The sequence below is a fragment of the Lactuca serriola genome, chromosome 4 (genome assembly GCF_051521515.1).
Source record: "Lactuca serriola cultivar US96UC23 chromosome 4, Lser_US96UC23_V15, whole genome shotgun sequence".
Classification (NCBI taxonomy): domain Eukaryota; kingdom Viridiplantae; phylum Streptophyta; class Magnoliopsida; order Asterales; family Asteraceae; genus Lactuca; species Lactuca serriola.
In genome coordinates, this window is record NC_136411.1 from 34,683,800 (window position 1) to 34,705,000 (window position 21,201).

The 21,201-nt window shown below is 35.3% G+C and overlaps 1 protein-coding gene across 2 annotated transcripts in view; it reads right to left on the bottom strand.

Annotated features, from left to right (window-relative positions):
• Window positions 1-6,227: 6,227 nt before the first annotated feature.
• Window positions 6,228-21,201, bottom strand: part of LOC145101298 (uncharacterized) — a 14,995-nt gene continuing 21 nt past the window's right edge. The window contains exons 1-3 of one of the 2 annotated variants that reach the window (XM_079038490.1): window positions 20,986-21,201; window positions 7,130-7,740; window positions 6,228-6,980 (exon numbers count right to left, since the gene is read on the bottom strand). The exon at window positions 20,986-21,201 is cut by the window's right edge and continues 21 nt beyond it. In XM_079038490.1, coding sequence (XP_078894616.1) covers window positions 6,520-6,980; window positions 7,130-7,740; window positions 20,986-21,201 — 1,288 coding nt within the window. In that variant the 3' untranslated portion in view covers window positions 6,228-6,519. Of the gene's footprint in view, window positions 6,981-7,123; window positions 7,741-20,985 lie in introns of both variants that reach the window. The other variant, XM_079038489.1, reaches the window with a different exon arrangement.

Genomic DNA, 21,201 nt, shown 5'->3' on the forward strand with positions numbered 1-21,201 from the left:
CAAAAGAAAAAGACGAGACTCTATACACTCCGTCTTCTCAAAACTCTAGAAGGTACATGTCTACTGATTTCCTGAGAATACAAGTAGTTTTGAAAGAGTATCAACATAATGTTGGCGAGTTCATAAGCGATGTTTGGTAGTGAAAATTTGTTAATGAATTTGTAGAAATGTTTGTATGTTTCCAATAAAATCCAAAATTTTCTTCAGTAATGAAAAGTAGTCTTAAACCCTAAGACCAATTGTAAGTTCGTTATTGAATTATGTTCTTATGTCTGAAAGGACTTGTATGTATGCCTGGTACCTCCAGTTGCATTGTATTGTTTTGTATGAAAGTTCTTGTATGAAATCCCTGGCTACCACCAGTAATGTAAGTAATGTATAGTATGAAAACCCTGGCTAACACCAGTATGTATAGTAGTTTTATTGCTTAAAATAAAACGAATAAAATATCATAAACAAATGATTAGTTTATACTTATTGTGAGTTGTATAACCATACTTGATATGACCTAGTGACCTTTACAACGTTCTTCAGGCGTTGGTTAAATGACATTTGTCACCTCAGGCATGTCTGTCTAACTGTAGCTAGCAGTTCAGGTGTGGGATTGTCAGTCCCGAATTGATCTATTCACAAATCTCACGTTGTCCCTCCAGGAGACTCTAGTTATACTATGATAGGATTTAATTCAGTACACCTAAGGGTACAGTTTTGAAGTAGAGCCTCACACTGTTGTGTACTCTAGTTTACATGTAATTTTGTATTGTTCTCTTGTATTTGAATTCGTTGAATATTGTATACGATAATAATTATACTTAAATAATTATAAAACATCATGCCCTTGTAGTAATGTATACCATAAGCTAAATCTGTCATAGTTTATATGTTTAGTAATGAATAACTCTGAATTCGTAAGAGGTACGTATTGAAAACCCCAAACTATACCTATTATAGTTTGCGTGTATAGTGTAAATGATGTGAATATTGAATTTGAAAAACTATGCAATTTTGGTTGTAAGTTGAAAACGTCCCTTATGCTCAACATAGTACAAAAGGGATAAAATATGTAAATATTTTATACAATTATGAAAATCGTTTGTTCGTATCAATTGCATAAGTTTTATACTTGTTAAAAGTCCTTTTGTATTAGTTCACAAGAAGCATTTGTGTTTGGCTTGTACCCCCCCCCCCCTAAAAACGTTTAATAATCGTAAAAGCGTAGGGGTATAAACTCACCTCAAGTGAGTGGTTTGTATGAAGATCGATATGAGATGATGAGTGTCAAGTGAAGCCTCGAACACAATTGGATCCTATTTAACATGTAATGACATATATGATTCAAATTAGGGTATTTCATGATTAGACATGATAGGAAACCACCCTAAGGACTTGGAAACACTTGAACTAAGTGTTAAAGCCATATATGATTGAGTGAGGGAGGTGTACGGCCACCCTAAGGGTGTGTACGACCATGGGTGTACGACCCATGAGTGTACGCCCATACACTCATGAAGAGGTGTGATTTTGAGGTGTTTCCAAGGTCCTAACTAGCATCCAAGAAGTGTTATAGGTCCCGTGCTTAGTTGTAATGCAAGTTTGAGGCCAATAAAGATCATCAAAGTTTGTTTACGGCCCTAGGAGGTGTGTGCGGCCGTACAAGCGGGTGTGTCCATGCTAAAGTTGTCGACTTTAAGGTGAATCAAGGCTAGGATCAAAGGTTTAGCATGTCCAACTAGATGATAGGGGCCAAACTCTCACTTTGGAGGGCCTTTAAGGTGTGTACGTCCAACCTTATGAAGGTGTGCGGTTGTACTCCTTCAAAGGATGAAGAACAATGTTAAAGAAACTTGAGAGAAAATGGAGTGGTGTGCAGCCAAGGGGAGAAATGAATGAAGGAAGGGATGTCTACTCATATATATAGGGGTGGGTGACCCACCATCTTGAGTGTGCGGCCATGAGGGGGTGTACGGTCGTACACCCATGTGTACGGTCGTACACTCCTCCTAAAGGAGTGTATGGCCCGAAATGCTACTTTACGACTTCGTTAACTCATCCCTAATCTCAACCTTGGTTGTACTCAAGCTTAGAAAACTTAAACAAACCCTTAAACAGAGCTAAAAGATAACATAAACGAGTTTAACATTGATTGAATTGAATAGTTTTACAAGATAGAAGTTCCGGGTTGTCACATTTTTACACTTATGATAAGGATTGGGAATTGTGAAATGAGTATCATTGGAAGTGTCTTCAATTGATCTATTTCACAAAATAAGGACCATAGGTAAACATAGTGTGCATGCTTTGAGCATGGGATGACTATTGTTTCAATCCAAGTATTAAGTTGATTATCCGAAACATTATACAATGAATAATATGTAATCAATATGGTGATTAAATAAAAGGTGTTTTATTTATACTCACAAGTTTTGAGGCCATATTGGATTCTATTATTCTTGTGTTTTACTTCGCATGTTTTTACTTCTCGAATAATAAGATTATTCAAACACCGACAGTCGATCATACATTGGAAGTAGGTATGAGGCAAGATTGTCATGAATTGGCTTGTAGATTGTCTGAAGCATCTGGACATAGCAAAAGTTTGTTGCAACGTTCATGAATGCTCCTGAAATAAGATTTGAGTATTGGATTAAAACCATGCTCATGTGAATCACTTCATGGATTTTATCACGAGTGATTGTGAGACGATAATATCTTATATTCTTGAAATGGAGACATATAGTTGCAGTTTACAAGTCGGTTGCACATTGATAATATGTAAACGCACCAGTAACTTGGTGCTATAAAACATATTTTTGTATGTGATTTGATAAGTAAATAGAGCAAGCATATGAGTCTAAGTTTATCCGTTCCTTTTATCGAAAGTGCATAAAAGCGATATATGTGGGCCCCTCGATGATTTAGTGATGACACCCTAAAGCGCTTGGCTAAGCCTGGACTAAGTTGATGTGTTCAATTGTAGTCTATTGTCAGATGTCATAAATCAGAAATCGGGAAACAACAAATAAACAGAGAGAATGATTATAATCCATGTCTCTGTTCATATAATATCTAAAATGGAGGAATATATGATCCCTTATCTAAAGGACGTGTTGCTGATAATATCAGAGTTCAACAGCGGCTTTTGAAAGCTACGAGTGCTAATCAGGTTCTGAAGTCATGCTTGCAATAATAGTTATTAGACTTATCCAAGTGGGAGACTATTGGATTAGGTGTCTAAGCCCATAACTATTATTGGTATGTAATTAACCCGATTATGAGCATGGTCCCTTTGGGTTGCCTTCACCATAGAAACTGATAGGATGAATGATGGAGAAAGAGGATTAATTATGATTTATTAATATATTATAAGAATAATATATTAATTGAGAAATCATATTATTTAATTAGTATTGATCAGAAATTAATTTGGTGATCAAAAGAGACTCATTAAATAACGAGGATTAATTATGTAAATCAGTAATATTTATAGTTTAGGCTTATGGACCTTATTGGTATAAGGTGGACGAAATCTATATGAGAGTCCATAAAGATTTCGTCCAAGGCCTGTCTAATAGAGTCCATATGTTGCTTAGGGCCTAAGCAAGAGAATTAGGGTTTCCAGGTTGAAAACCCTAGTAATCCTCAACTATAAAAGGAACCCCAATGGCTCTCCAAATCGGCCTATGCCTTTAGAAGGAACCCTAGCCGACTTTTGAAGCCTTTTCTTCTCTCTCTCTCTCTCTCTCTCTCTCTCTCTCTCTCTCTCTCTCTCTCCCTCCCTTGTTGCTAGTGGTGTTTGTGACTCCATTAGAGGTGCAACACTTGGGGCACTAAGCTTTCAAAGGTCAAGGAGTTCTTCTTATTATTACATAACAAGTTGAGGTAATCATTCTAACTTGTTTATTATGTCAATTTTGAAATAAGCATGCTAGATTACGGTTTATTGCTTTGGTATTCATAGTTGTATGTTCATTATAGAAAACCTAGATCAAAGCAATTAGGGTTGCATGTATACCATACGATTGATGTTATGCTCAAAACCCAACATGTGTCACATAATGAAAATGTGGAAGAAGAATTATTACAAATGGAAGATGATTTCAATGAGCAACGTGAGGAAATTTCACCCACAACAAATTGGCAAAGTGAGGAAACTTCAAGTGCTAGTACTAAGAAAAGGAAACGTAAATTTGATCCTTTCATTGAGGGAATATCTAAAGCCGCGGCGTTACTTGGGAAAGATCTTCGGGAAGCATCGGCCACCATGTCTCAATCTTTAAATGCCGAGGTGGAGTTACGAAAGAAAAATTCTATGGTGACTTTTGAAATTTTGAAGATTCCATCAATGGATCAAAGGGATAGGTTCAAAGCAAGTCGAAAGATAATGCGTGAAGTGGAAGTAGTGTTGACCCTTTGGAACCTGGAAGGTGAAGAATATGAAACTTTTGTGAAGCTTATGTTGGAAGAATGATATGTACCACGTAGTATTTTTTGTGTATCTTTTTGAGATACTTTGCTCATTTTTCTTAAATTTGTGATATCATGGATATCATCTTTGTTCGAAACTTATATCACATGTACTTATTTTGGTTTATCATTTTGGAAGATGTATGAAAAGCGCTCTAGAATGGAAGTTATATTTGATTGTTGGGTTATATATGTTTATAATCGGTATTAAATTTGATTGTTGGTTTATTTAGAAGTATGTTTTTATGTAAATTATAAAGCAATTTAAAAAATACAAATATAGGGTTTTATTGTCATTTGCATATTCCAATTCCTTCAACAGATCATCAATCCAAACAAAAAAGACATGGAAATGGATTTTAATTACAGCTCAAATTTTGGCAGCCAAACGCACAGCAAAATTCAATTCCTTCATAATTCAATTACATCAATCCAAACAGCCTCTTAGGCTTATGTATACTCACATATGTCACATACTTGGGTTTAAATGAATTACTTGAGTCTGATAACATTCTTACATTTGGGTGGATAGACCATGTCCCAAGTCGTGTTTCTTTCAATTGCCTCCATATCGTTAGACATTGCATCGTGCCATTCTTTATTCATTGCAGCAACATCATACGTTAGGAGATCAATAAACAGAAAATGAAAAGGTAAATGCATGATAAATATCCGCTAATAGTTTGTACTTCTATGAACGAGTTTCAATAGATGAACATGGTGAATAGCTTTTATGGTGAAGATGAAGTTGAATTGTTATTTAATGAATCTATATCGATGTGGCATGGAACCATAAAAATTTGGACTCAACTGTTTACGTTTAAGTGGCACAAAATCAATAATATCACTTGAGAAAGGAATAAAATTTACCCATTTGTTTTCTTTCCGAGATCATCCGGCATCGTCATTAATCACCACATCTATACTAATAATCAATTTGTAAGCAATTTGATTATACAACCTATAAACTTGTGGATTTCATACTACAACAAATAGAAATACATTTTTTTTTATAATTTTTCATTATCTTTATTACATGTAGGTTTTACTAAAGCTTATACGCGGGACCAAACCACTTCAAGCATGCCCGTTCCAACCATAATTTGGACCCAGGGCGAAAAGGAAAAAAAGGTCCTTATAATACATAAATTTCATCAACATTTTTATATTAACCCACTAATTGAAAAAAAAAATACTTGTACTAGCATCTTAATATAAAACAAAGCCTATAAAAATTTTGGGCCCCCTTAGAAGATGGGCCTGGACGGTCACCCTTATCGTCCACCCTCTACAAAAACCAGGTTCGTCATATCCTCTACCACCAGAACTTTAATCCCCCTTTATCTGGAAAACTTTTTGCTTATTCTGTTCTTGTGAGCTATTCCACCTTTCCTCGTGAGATTGTAAGCGACTCATTAATTCATCAAATATATAATTAGACATGCCATGGGCTTCCTCAGGATGAAATGTAGATGTAAGATTTCATTAAAAATTTAAAACAACCATTATTCGGTTACTTCCTCCTAATATCACTTCCTTTTGGTTACAATTGTACTAATCTGAGATAAATAATCTTTTAAAGCATAGATACCTAACACTTGATAAGCCCTTTGGTTTCAAAATATATACTTATTCTCAGCAACCAACACCCCTTTAAAAACATCGAGTTCTTATTAATACTAGTAGTGAATTTGCATCTATTAAGCAAGAAAAAAAAAAGAGAGAAAACTGACAAGGCGCTTAATTAACACTACTAACTAGCATTTGTTTAAATTAAAAACTAAAATTAAGATATCTCTGAAGCAAGTGAGCAGTAATCATTCAACAAAAGTATCAACACACCAAAACAAAAGTATCAACACGCCCTCTCCTAATAAGTTCAAGTATCATTCTAAAAACCAATATAAACATCTTGAGCATTTCATTCATATATATAAAAAGTTGTGAAGCAACTTAACTAGAAACCGAAACACTATACCCACTTGCTTTATTCTTCTTGCATAATACCCATGAAATCCAACAGTACTGAAGGTTAACATGAACCCAGTGGATCATTCAAAGCCCAAATCCATGTTGGTTCCAGTACTGATTTTCATCTGCTGGGGCTACTGCTCCTAATGTTCCGGAGTTCCAAACTTCTCTTTCAGCTCCATAGTTGATGTATCCACTACCATCGACATAACCACTGTAATTCCCTTGGTTGTAGCTACTACCAACATTCTCGTTGATAGTAGAGAATTCAACACCTCTGCCAGTTACCGGATTATGGAGTGTGTTCATGATATCATGAAATCCACTGTTTTCTGCAATGCCGAAGTGCTGGTTGTCAAAGAGAGAATTGTGCTCTTGTGGGATGATATATCCACCATAACTAGAGGAAGACATTGCATATGGTTGCACCATGTTAGAAGCGTTACTGTTTCCAGAAGCTGAGCCATACAGATCCATGTTTGCAACAAGATTAGGTGTACCAAAAGGAAGCATGTTAAACCCTTGAAATTCACTGGAGGAAGAGCCTGCAAAGTCTTGTACCATATTAGAAGTGATTCTGGTTCTAGAACTCTACCAAGTATACTCAAAAGTTGAGTGTTCCAAAAGTAGGGTTAGCTAGTCGCATATGATGTCAGATTAAGAAAAATTGAGTTATTAAGTATCATACCTGGACCTGAATATAAGTTCGATCCTTCCACACTTCCATAATGGCTAACATCTCCCATAAAGCTGGTATTCTCATGGTTCACATTGCTATAATCGATATTCATTAGATTTGTGTAATACCCCATCCCAGTTTTTTCCTGAAATTCATGTTGGTTTTGTGGAGTTGATGAAAGAGAAGAGATATTATAAGGAATCCTTGCCATGTTTAATCCCCATGATGGGTCATTCGTAAGGCTCCCATGCTCAGTTATTATAGGAGACAATCGAGACTGGCTGGTCTGGTTCTGGCTGGAGGAAATCTGAGGACCTAGATGTGGTGTAGTGAATCCTATGTGACTGTTGAACGTTTGTAGATGTGACATAGTTGAGTCTATTAGGTTGTTGATGTTGTTGTTGCTTCCCATGGCAGAAATTGGTAAATATGATGTAGTTGACCCAATAAGGCTATTGTTGTTGATATTGGTAGTGCTTCCTGTTGAGTTGTCTCCCATGTAGGATGATGGTAGATATGATGTAGTTGAGCTGATAGAATTGGTGGTGTTGTTATTTCCATAAATTGATGCATCCTCAAGCACTTGTGCATCACAATAATCCTGGTGATGACCGAATCTGTGAGAACTACAAAATATAATGTAATTAGATATTGACAAATAAGAAACTATACTGGTGAATTCAAATATATGGATGTAGAAAAAGATTGCAATACCAAAGGAATGGCGACACCTAACAAAACATGAACTCGGATATCCTTATTGGGTCTCAAGCATGTAAGTGCCATATATATAATAAAGGATTTCCTTTTATATCAATGGCATGAGACACTTGTAAACTTAGACTAAAACCCTCTATAAATTAATAATATTGGGACTGAGATATTTTATTGATTTAGCAAGATATTATTATATCGATAAATTAATAAATTATTAATTTAAAGACTTGGCTTATATTCATAAGCAAGTCTCAAATTAATGCATCGACCTTCAAAATTTCAATGTCCGTTTACTTTACGTGTTTAAATAAAACAGAAACAAAGACCTTCAAAGTCACATGTACATTCACACATTAATGAACTTGTCAAGTTCAATATACATAGATCTAAATTGATCACTATGAAATGTCTAATGATAAATTTTAAAATCACATCAACTATGGCTTCTAAACTAAAAGGTGTTAAAAAATCAACGATACCAATCAACAACGAAAACTATTATGCGATTATTAGAAAGATCACCAAGGATGCACTTAACAAGATTTGGTGAAGTGGGTTGACAAAACTTTCGATTTGAAAGTTGGTCAAGGAACAATATCAAACTCAATATAGATTTGAAGTTAACAAAAAAACAAGTGACTATAAATTGATTTTTTACTAGACAATTCAAGAATTTTGGAATATTTTATAGTTTCGCTGGGACCAATATATTTATACTGTGATTTCAAAAAAATTATTATTTTATTATTTTATCGTTGGGACCAATATATTTACACTGACATGTAGAAATATTTAATGTTAATGTTATAATCAACCAATTGATGATTCAAAAGTTGGAATCAGATAAATTATTAATTTTATCGAGGCTATTAATTTATCGAGTATTAAGTTATAGAGGTTCTACTGTATATGACTAACGATGTTTATGGGGCATAAATAAATTAAAGTGCCCACATATTATTTAATAACATCAACATTAAATATTTCTACATGTCTAACAAATACCAATCTCTCTTTAAACTCTCTTCAAAGGCCAAAAAGAAGAAATTTAGAAGGAAAATAAACCATAAAAGTTATATATGGCTGTAAATGAATTGTTTTAATTAGTTGCAAACATAACATGAAAAGATAGACAAGAAATCAACTAGAAGAGAGTTACAGTGAACTAGATCACATCAACCTTCTACTTCGTTGATGACATTTAATTAGTGGGTGTTAAATGTATTTATTCTCCTTTTTATTTTATATGTGTATAGTACGAATCCATATATATTGATTGCAATATATGTAACCCTAATTAACGGGTCTCCGTAATATTCAACATGGTATGGAGCCACATAATTCTAGGTCTACCCTAAAAATAGTTGGTATTTTTTTTCCGGTGTCTTCACTGTCGATCGCTACCCACTGTCATGATTGCATCGTTGATCGCCACCGATTGTCGCCGTCTTGTTGATGCCTTCCCTTGCAGCAGAATTGTGGTTCCCGGCGTTGTTCCTTTACCTACCTTCTTATCTAAAGTATTAGATTATTGGTACATTACTATTCTCCCCACCAAAGGTTAATCTTTTTTTTGTTATTTTATGCCTCTATTATTATTTGTTTCTTCGATTTTCTCCGGCTATATGTCTTCCTCTGCATCATCGAGCACCCTCACGACTCCATCAACCAACCATTTGGTTTTTGCACTTACTAATGTATGCTCCTAATTTAGTTTCAAGCTATTTGTTGACGATTCAAAATACAAATTATGGAACTGTATCTTCTTAGACATGTGCAAGAGTGCCAAAGTACATGGTCATCCACTCCTCGAGGTAATGATGATGAGGACTGGGAAGCAATTGACTCCCAGATTAAATTCTGGTTCTATTCTACATGTGATGCTAACCTATTGCAAATTATCACGAATGCTTCAACTTTAAAACCAATTTCGCAATACCAAGAAGGGTTCTTGCTCCATTATCAATTATTTTCACCAATTAAAGAATTTAGCCGAGGAACTTGAGGATTGTGACTGAAAATTTGATGAAATTGAGCTTGTGATGCAAATACGTCACCAACTTGCACCTTCTTATCATAGCATTAATGATGTCATCACCAACACAAAGCCATTCCCCTCATTTCTTGAGGCTAATAACATTCTCCTTCTCCATGACTCTCATGAACAATCCATCAATGGAATAGTGATGCCCTACAATCCTTTTCAACTGCGTTATACTCATCCATTCACACAAACGGAAAATCAAAAAATAAATTTAATGGGGGTAAAAACAATGGGCAATTTGGTTCCAAAGGAGGGGGTAATACTAATGTCTCATCTACCCCTAATTCTTTTTCAGGTTCATAGGTTGTTACGCGACAGAATCAAGCTTTTTTTGGCGCACTCAATACATTCGGACTTGCTGCGAATCAGTCACAAGGACTCCTTGGTGCTCCTCCTGCTTTCAATCTGCCTCTGCAACATGTTCAACCGGTTGTACATCGCTTATCAATAGCTTTCGTCTGCTGCTCTCGGTGGACAAAGCTTCGGTCCCTCCTCTCGCGCCTCAGCAACTGTTGCCCGACATTGCCTTTGACACCTTCCAGCCGACTCAACATCATCATTAGCTAAGAAAACAACATTGCAAATCCTCTCTACCAACTGCTTAAGCAACCTCGCTGGGTCCAAATCAACAGCACTATTCACCGCAGCTACAGACCTCGCCTCACAACATCAACCACACCAATTCACGGATCTCGGCTCCATTTTTCAGGCCATGTCTGTCCAACCTCCACAAGAAAATAATTACTACATAGACTCGAGAGCAAGGTCACATACGACTTTCAACCAAGGTATAATACATTCACTAAATCCGTGTAAATCTAAATTTATTATGGTTGGTAATGGTGTTGTTCTTGTCAACTACGATTGGTTATCCGATGGTCATCGAATCTCGTACTGGTTCTCTCCGGCCAAATCATATCTTCAACCTTGTCGCCACTTATGATATATCTTCTATTCCTCGCTCTACTGCCCAGGCTATGTGTGGTGCTCATTGGCGCTCTCACCAAAGGTCGTCTTGTTGTGTAGGGTTTCTCTCAACAGCCTGGTTTTAGATTTTGATGAAACTTTCAGTCATGTTGTTAAACCATCCACCATTTGCATTCTTCTTAGCATTCTCGTATCCCATCATTGGCATATTCATCAGCTTGATGTTACAATGTCTTTCTTCATGGCGGCCTTGTTGAGACTGTTTACATGTGCTAACCCCAGAACATTTCAACACTTAGTTTCTTGATCATGTATATCATCTGCGAAAGGCTCTTTATGGCCTCAAGCATGCTACTCGTGCGTGGTATCGGTGTTTTCATATCTACATCTCGTCTGTTGGATTTTTTTTAGGAGTAAATATCATAATTCTCTATTTATTTACCATCATTGGTTAGATACTATCTAACTTTTTTGGTATGTAGATGATATCATCCTCACTACTTCTTCCTCCTCTTTGATTTCCAAAGTTATCTCTCAACTTTCGTCTGAGTTTCCAATGTCTGATCTTGGCCAGCTTCTTTTTCTAGGCATAGCTGCCTCTCACACATCCTCTGGCCTTTTCCTCTCTGAATCCCCTTTTGCTCAGGAAATTCTTTCACGAGCTGATATGGCTACGTGTAATGTTGCAGCACTTTGACTGACACCAAAGCCAAGATTGCCATTGGAGGTGAGACGATTTTGATCCTACTCTTTATCGAAGCCTTGTCGGAGCATTGCAATACATGACTTTTACTCATCCCGATATTGCTTATGTTGTGTAGCATGTCTGCCTTTTTATGCATGACCCGTGTGTTCTGCAATTCAATGCTTTCAAACGCATCTTACGGTACATTCAAGGTACCATAATTCATAGTCTTCATATTCGTGTGTCAACCGTTGGTCGGTTGGTTGCTTACTCTAATTTAGATTGGGTCGGGTGTCCTATAATTCTTTGGTCCACATCTGGGTTCTGTTTCTATCTTGGTTATAACCAAGGTTCTAAATGGCGTGAGGCGTGGCGTGGCGGCAAGGCTAAGCCTCAAGCTTAACGAGCCATGGCATTTTTCAAGGCGTGATGTAAGGGGCGATTTTCTATTAATTTAAAATTATATTAACACATAAATATAAATTTATATTAAATATAACTACTTTTTATAAGTGTTAGATCAATAACTAATAACAAAAATTTAACAAAAACCACGATACTTATATCTCCGATTTGAAAAGACATAACAAAGAGCAAAAAACTATGTCTCAAACGATAAAACACGTGCCATAACACGTCATGACGCGCCATATCACGCCTTGCCACGCGCCACGCCTAACAGCAACGTTATGAAGCTTTTCGTAATGGCGAAGCCACGCCTCACGCCATGGCGCGCCTTGGCGCGCGCCATGGCACGCCTTTTAGAACACTGCTTATAACCTCATCTCTTGGTCCTCCAAATGGCAACATGGTGTTTCTTGTTGTAGTGTCGAATCCGAGTACCCGCGGATTTTCAATGTGGTTGTTGAAACTACTTAGCTTCAAAATCCTCTTCATGAGTGATCTTCTTTTGTAAAAATGTCAGTGCCATGTATTTAGCATCCAACCCGGTTTAGGTTCAAAGAACCGAGCATGTAGAAATTGATCTACATTTTATTAGGGAACGTGTTACGATCGATCATGTGCATGTGTTGCATGTTCCATCGTCTTATTAGTATGCATATATTTTCACAAAGGGTGTACTTATGTGGTTGTTTCTAGATTTTAGAAATAGTTTGAACGATCGGGCTTCCCCAGCTCAAACTATTAGGGTGTGTTAAATGTATTTATTCTCCTTTTATATGTGTGTATAGTATAGGGACCCATTGTGTTTCCATAATATTTAATAGTGAGGATCTTTACAAGATCTTTTCAACCTTCTACTATTCTAACTTCCCATTTGACTGGGACACTAAAGCCTTGTTGAAAGCACTCAAGAGGCATATAATTACTGGCATTTTCATTGATAAGAAGCTTAACAAATACAAAGGAACGTCACAAGACCCCTTCAACCTTTTACTTATTTAACTTCCTATCTAATTAGGACACTAAAGCCTTGTGGACAACATTCAAGAGGTATGTGACAGTTACTAATGTTTTCATTAATAGGAAGATTAACAAATATGGAACAAAGTTTGGGTTTGTAGGGTTTCTAAGGTTTTTCACCGGGAGTCCTTTACCAAAAAATCATGTTCAATCTTAATCTAGTCACAAAACCTATACGTATGTGTCACAAAATATGGTCGAAATATATAGGGGTGGCCAACGATGGTTTATTGTTTCATAGGCCTCATAAGAAATCTCTAACATCTAATTTTTTGGGTCTTCCAGGTGGTCGATTTTTTTTGGCGACACTTTCTTTCTCAAAAGTTGTTAAAAGGAATGGTGATTTTACATTCGCTCCTTCTCACTAACACATGCAATTTCCCTAAAAACAACTCCTCTCCTTTTCTTATTTGGTTGAGCGTGTGGATCTACCGATACAAAAAGGTCACGAGAAGGTTGCTTGTTTTGCAAGCACTCCAAAAATCAAGCTCTTATGTTTCAAAAAGAAGGATTCCCTGATATTTCTAGCAATAAATTGTATGGTTATGGGTGGTTCTTGAATTTGATTCTAATCTGAAGCAACCTTCTCTACTAACCTTAAGATTAAATGATTAAATCATTTTTTCTGAGCTATGTATATGGAATATAAAATTTTCATATAATGAGATAATTGTATGTTTTCTCATTTAAGGAGTACCATTTAGCATGGATAATCTCATCTACCAATATAATCATGGTTAACGAAACTATTCTAGTGGATACTGTTAAGGTAGCCCTAATCATGGCTAACGAAAGGATTGATAAAAGGTTGGTTGGGTGAAAATCTCATCTATCAATATAATCATGGCTAACGAAACTATTATGGTGGATAGTGTTAAGGTAGCCCTAAGGATCAATAAAATAAAGGAAAAATTAAAAGTTCATTCTATAATTATGAATTCTAAACCCACGATTCCATTCCATTATGTTGTAGTCGGATTTTTCAATCGATATTGACAATAACAAGGAGTGATTTAGGGGTTAGATCGGCAAAGAAAGCTTGGAAGAAAACTTTCATCATCGGTTTGGTCAAGGGAGTTTCACCAATCCCCCTTCTTCACTATGCTCCGATGATCGAGACTGTTGTCATTTCCCAGTTTCGGCAACTCAAAATATACAGTGACAAATATTCTATAGGGTAAGGATCTGCAACAATTTGTTTTCTATTTCATGAGGATTAAAACTCCTGTTTCTCGAAAAAAAAATCAATGCCCCTATGTTTGGTTAAAACCAACCTTTCTATCTTCAAAGGTAAACACAATGGTATATTAAGGTTTTGAAAATATGTTCACTTTTTCTATGATGTCTTTGTCATTACTCTTGCCAACATTGACCCTTTGACTGAACACTTGTATGTCCAACAAAGTCTGTTATGTAAAGCACTTATGGATGAGTTTTCCAGAAATAGGGCTCATATTGTTAAGCCATTGCATAACACTTTGAATTTGGGCCTCTTGGAGTCAAATCCAACCCATGGGAAGAGTTATGTCATTTTTGATCCTAATACTCATTATATTTTGGGCTCCTACAAGTAATGGAATCCCCAACACAATATCCTTCCCCCTTATCCACGCTTTACTGTCCTCTTTATTTATATATACTTGGTGATTGTCCGCACGTTGCGTAAAAACACCTATATAGTTGAAGTCTTTACAAATATATATGTTTTTTTTTAAATATAACAATAAGGTTGTTGTTAAATTTGATATAATAATCCATATACTAAATTGATATAATATATTGATTATTTTGAATTATATGATAATATATACACCTATTATAACTACATAATCTCAATCGTTTGAATGATTTCTATCTGTGAGTTACACATGAATAAAACACTGCAACTGTGTGTATTAAGACAAAAAAAAAACACAAAGCACAAGGATGAAAAGGTTGATACAGGGGAAAAATCGGAGCAAAGAAGAAGAAATTGATGATACTTGGTAAGTGGACTCTAATCATGCAATGATTGCATTGTAATCAGGATTGTAATTTATCAAAACAACAATGTGTGTAAAGAATAAATAATCTCAAATTAGAATTTTATTCCTGGTAATGTCGAAGTCGCAAGAAAAAATACAGGCAAAGAAGGAGAAGATGAAGCAGAGAAGGAGAGAAGGAGATGATGAAGTCGCAGATGTAGGAAGAAAATCATAAGCTTTTTTGCTTAATGGAGAAGACGAAGTTGAAGGAGAAGATGAAGTCACATATGCGTGCCCTATTTGCTAAACAGATAAAGATATAAGGGTAGAAAGGTTTTTTTCTTTTGTTTCCTTCACAATCTCCCAAATATGAGCGGAAGAAAGCTAAACCATTTTCCTTCTTCCCTCTCCCTCTCAATTTCTCCTTCCCTTTCGTTTCTCTCCTAAAAAAACTTAAAACAAGATCTTCCCTCTCAATCTTCTCATTTCCACCCCTTTCACTCCTAAAAAAACTCAAGAACAAGGTGTTAAAGCCCTATTACAACAAACTTTAGGTGTTTTCCTTATCCCATATCACATCCACTTTAACTGTCATTATTAAGCCCATTTTAATTGATTTGCTCATAATCACAGCCACTATATAATTATAATTGATATTTTTTTTGGGCGGTTCCAATTAATTTGATTATATATTTATATCTGCCATATATTATTCACAACTTATAAATTGATTTTTTTTCAACCCTAACAAATCGTTTTTTTTTTTTGTTCTAGTCTCCCAACTCTTCCAACCTATAAAAATCAATTTTTTTAGGTTTTGTAGAGGTTATTTAAAATCACTTTTTTTTAATGGCTATCAAATATGACATTTCGTTTTAGATCATGGCACAAGGCTTTCCCGTTGACAAGCGAAGATGATAGATATAATGGCTCGAGCCGATTATGATGATGCTTTGGGTTATTTTGGACAAGAGAGATGTTCGGAATAATCAACAATTAATGAGATTTCATTGTGGACTGAACTCTTTTAGAGTTTTGGCTTATACTCCTTTCTATTGCCAACTTTCAAAGGTTTTCGGCTTTAGTAGTGTTGGGATCCCGAAAGGTATTTTGGTTGAAAGGCGTTAATTCCATATGAAGGTTCATATGTAGTGATGTTTTTTGGTGACTTGATTTATCACCGTGGTTTTCCATTTATGTAGTTCGAGTGAATTTACTCATGATGCACTTATGACAATATTTATTTTTGACTTATGACTTCCGAAGTATGAAGGTTCTTTTGTTGAAGATCAGTTCCGTCTCAAGGGGGAGTTTTGTGAAGATGCTCGTAAACCTTCGCTCACCTCTTAAGTTACCCATATATTAGGAAAGTTTCCTATTATGTATGGGTTCTAGAGTTTGTTTTAGACTCTTTATAATGCTATTATATAAAGTCGTTTAGATGTCAAGTTTCATTCATTCCTACACCGTCTTTCTCTCCTCTCTTTAGCAATTTATCGATCATGTAACCGTGTAATTAGAACGTCATTTCATAATGGTTTTATCCGATTTTGGATTTCTACTTTATATCGTGGTGCTCGATGGTTCTTTTGTTTTTGTTCGTTCAGACTGTCTCTCTCTGTGTTATTCTTTTGTAGAGATTTTTGTACCTTTTATGTATGAAAAAAAACTATATCGTTGTTGTCTATATGTTGATTCATTTATTTTCTCAAAACTAATTTCATTATTTTCTTAGAATTATTTAATCGATTTGGCCCCACCTCACTCTCACCCAAGCATCACTCTCACCCTTACATTCACAATCTGAGTGAAAAAAGATTAGAACATTTCTTTGAATTATTTATACACCCCACCTCAAATTAATTGTGCACCCTCTGATTAATTGTTTTTTCTTTTGTTTGTACGAACTATCCATGTGTTATTCTTTTGTAGCAATTTTTGTACCATCACCATAACTATACTCTCACCCTCACGGTGACAATCGGAGTGAAAAAAAGATTAAAACATTTCTTAGAATTATTTACTATTGCATCCCCGTCATTATGTTTTTTTTTTCTTTTTTTTTTTTAGTTTTTATTTGTTTCGTTATTTTTCTTTTTAATATTCTCGTTATTAAAGATAGTATTAAAAATATTTTTTTCAACGTAAATTACTGAGATCATGTTTCCTCTATATTATTTTGTTATGATTTTCATACCTGTTATATATGAAAAATATAATGCAACTGTCTATATTTTTTTTTTAAATTATTTTAAATTTATATTATTTTCTTAATTTATTTTTACCCTCATCCCGCGCCCAACATCACCCTCACCATCATCACAAGGACAATCTATGTGAAAAAATGGGGACATTAATAACTCGTGATGGAATGTATGCATTCAGTAAAAAACAAAATAATAAAAGACAAGGATAATAACTCTTACTAGAATTTAAAAATTAAAAACAAGACAAAAAAAACAGTAATAATCAAAATGTTTTCTATTATGTCGATCTTTTGTAATCGTGGAACAATATATATAATACAATCGTTCATAAACAAAACCCACACACAAACATACATTTTTATTAAAATAAAATATATTAAAACCATAATAATAATAATAATAATAATAATAATAATAATAATAATAATAATAATAATAATAAAACAAAAATAAAAGAGAAAAACAAAACTAACAAAAAAGAATGACAAAAAAAATCAAACAAAAAGGGGTTTTATCAGACAAAAATAAATAAATAAATAAACAAAATACTTAAGTCAATCAAGAGGGGTTTGATTTATGTCAAATCAGATGATACATATAACAACACCCTCAAATTTTAAAGAGGCGACAACATCCAGAACCTTTCACAGGGATATGTAAATGGACTTGGATGCAGTTGCCCATACCCACCCCTAACGTAGCCAAATCACCATCTTCTCTCTACAACGAGATTAGGGGGTGGTGTTCCATGTTATACGGCAATTAAGGTGGTAAAAAGGAAGAAGAAGAAGAAGAAGAAGAAGAAGAATATGTCACTAATGTAGGTGGTCGTTACAACGAGAAGCCCCATAACGAGCAAGGGGGTGATGTTCTTTGGGTTATAACGGCGTTATGGGCCCTCCACATAGATAATAACGCCGTGGAGGCAACCCATACCCACTGCTCTAAGACTACTTACAAAAATTCTGAGTCATAGAGTAATTGATTTGAAATGGATCTATAAAGTAAATAAACACACCCCATAAAAGGCGATGAAGTACAAAGCTTGACCACTGATGGGTTTATGCAGAGACGAAGAGTTGATTTTTCATGAAAATTTTACACTAATAAAAGACTTGATACTTTATACTGTGAGGTTCATCCTTAATTTAGTGGCTCAAAATAGGTTGGGGAATAGCTTTACAACGAACGTTTTCTCGAAAAAAAATCTTGGAACGATTTGAGTGCAAGATTGCAGCGAGACAAAATCTCCTATGGAATCAAAGTTGATAGTCGAAAAGGACAAAGTGGTCGGCTGTTTGAGGTACTTGACTCACACTCACATGAACGTGTCTTTTTGTTGGATTTTAAGTTGTTTTAAATGGGAACTTTCAATTACATGCTTACTTGAGGAGAAAGAAGGTAAATTGAAGACTTTGACGAGTTTACATATTGTATATCTGGAGGTGACACCGTTAGAAAAAAAAAAAGTACGAGCATGCTGAGTTTTTGGAATGCGATCACATGGTAATCACAAAATATGAGGATTGTTAATTTATCTACTTATGAGGCCTAGTTAATCATAGCACAGGTAGCAAGGTTTCAAGCCACTTGGCTTGTAAATCTAGTGAAGGAACTAATAGGACATCGTATTTCACTTATCACCTTTTATGTCGACAATAGGCCGACAAAAACCCAAAACTTTCCTTCATGAATAATCTCATGTTCCATGGTGGCACATTTTATATCCGTTTTCAATTTATAATTGATTTTGTAGGAAGCGACAAATCGTAGTGGAACACGTCAATTTGATGTATCAAAGAGCATATATATATATATATATATATATATATATATATATATATATATATATACTTATCACGACTTTGGTGTAAGTGAAGCATGATGAAACATGAACATGCCTAGAGTAATGGAGACCAATCGTGATTCGGTTAAGAGGGAGAATGTGAAGCTTAAACAAGACTCGATTGAGTCAATGAGCTCCAGATCCAACCATTCTCGTAGATGTTGTCGTTAAGAAAATTAACATTAACTAGGCCGTTATAAAAAATCTCATGTTTCATGGTGGAACATATTTATATCCGTTTTCAGTTTTAAATGGATTGTGTTAGAACCAACAAATCATAGTGGGACACGTCAATTTGATGTGTGTGTGTGTGTGTGTGTATATATATATATATATATATATATATATATATATATATATATATATATCACGACTTTGGTTCAAGTAAAGCATGATGAAACGTGAACATGCCTAGAGTAATGGACATCGATCTTGATCTGGTTAAGAAGGAGAATGTGAAGTTTAACTAGGACGTTGACTCCACGAGCTCCGGATCCGACCCTTCTTGAAGATATCGCCGTTAAAAAAAATAACATTAGCTACGCCGTTATGAAGAATCTCATGTTTCATGGTGGAACATAGTTATATTTGTTTTCAATTTATAATGGATTCTGTTGGAACCAACAAATCATAGTAGGACACGCCAATTTGGTGTATCAAATAGCATATATATTTGTCACGACTTCGGTGCGAGTAAAGCATGATGAAATGTCATGCCTAGCGTAACGGACACCAATCTTGATCCGGTTAGGAGGGAGAATGTGAAGCTTAAATAGGACTCGGTTGAGTCCAAGAGCTCCGGATCCGACCATTCTTGCAGATGTCGTCATTAAGAAAAATAACATTAGCTAGGCCGTTATGAAGAATCTCATGTTTCATGGTGGAACATATTTATATCCGTTTTCAATTTATAATGGATTTTGTTGGAACCGACAAATCTTAGTGGGACACGTCAATATTTATGTACCAAAGAGAATATATTCTTATCACGACTTTGGTGCAAGTGAAGCATGATGAAACGTGAACATGCCTAGATTAACGGACACCAATCTTGATCCGGTTACGAGGGAGAATGTGAAGCTTAAACACAACGAGCTCTAGACACGACCATTTCTTGCAGATGTTTCCGTTGAGAAAAATAACATTCGCTGGCTGTTGGTTTCTTGTCCCCCCCCCCCCCCCCCCCGGGCGCTGCGTGCTGAGGTCACGGAGACACTCCCTTCTTCGTTTATGGAGTTTGACTAGTCATCCCTTTTATACGTAAGTAGCTACACCAATTAGTTGGATGTATATAACACACCTTTCCCTCTCGTGTATTGTAAGCTGTTTTCCCATTTTAATTGGAGTGAATCTTTTTCCTTCCTTCTCTTTCACGGTTACTTCCACAACTCCAAATTCCTCATCACGGATTACAGCCCTGAATCACGCTCCCTCACACATAAGATCCTCTTTGTTTTTCAACATTTCCTACATATTTTCTCATAAGAAAGAAATAAATTGGTTTCATTTATTCTTAAAGGTGTCCAACTACACTGCAAACCTTAATCTACCCACTCACTGTCTTTTTCTAGTCTTTGTCTAAAGGATAATAGAGATTTTGGGATGTTAGCAGACAACAGAAGCACGTTTCCGTTTACATAGCTGGTTTTTATTAAGAGAATGATTCATGGAAATTTGTGACTTCATAAGTACAGTTATCATTTGGAGAAGAATCAAAGTAACGACATCCCCGTTCTCATACAACTCAGTTTTGTTTCTTGACCCGACAGCCCATTCAGGAATTAAAACGAGAGCAATAAAAGTATCTCAATTAATGTAATTAATTTTTTTAATAAACTAGTAATTAATGAGTTCCTTTCTAGACATGCCATTTCGACAAGTTTAGACAAAATTTTATCTTTAAAAATGGACGCAAAATAATCAAAAGAACGGCATTTTTAAAGAAATAAAACATTTTAAAAAAGCTTCCATTCTTAGAAAACTAGTGCACTTTTAGTTATTTATAGATCATAAAATCTATACTGTATGAAGCAAATGGAAGTTGATTAAGTCATACCTCGAGAATCGGGCGCCACATTGACAAATGTACCTTTTTGTGCTGCAATTTTTTAAATGTGCTCTCAAATCGGACTCAACTGCATAAGTCTTGGAGCAGTTGTCGCACTTGTGTTTTTTGTCGTTACTGTGTTTCCTTAAATAATGTTTCTTGAGACCACCGAAATCTCCCAAGGCATGAGAAGGTTGGTGGTTGATGCAGGTGACCTCAGGGCAT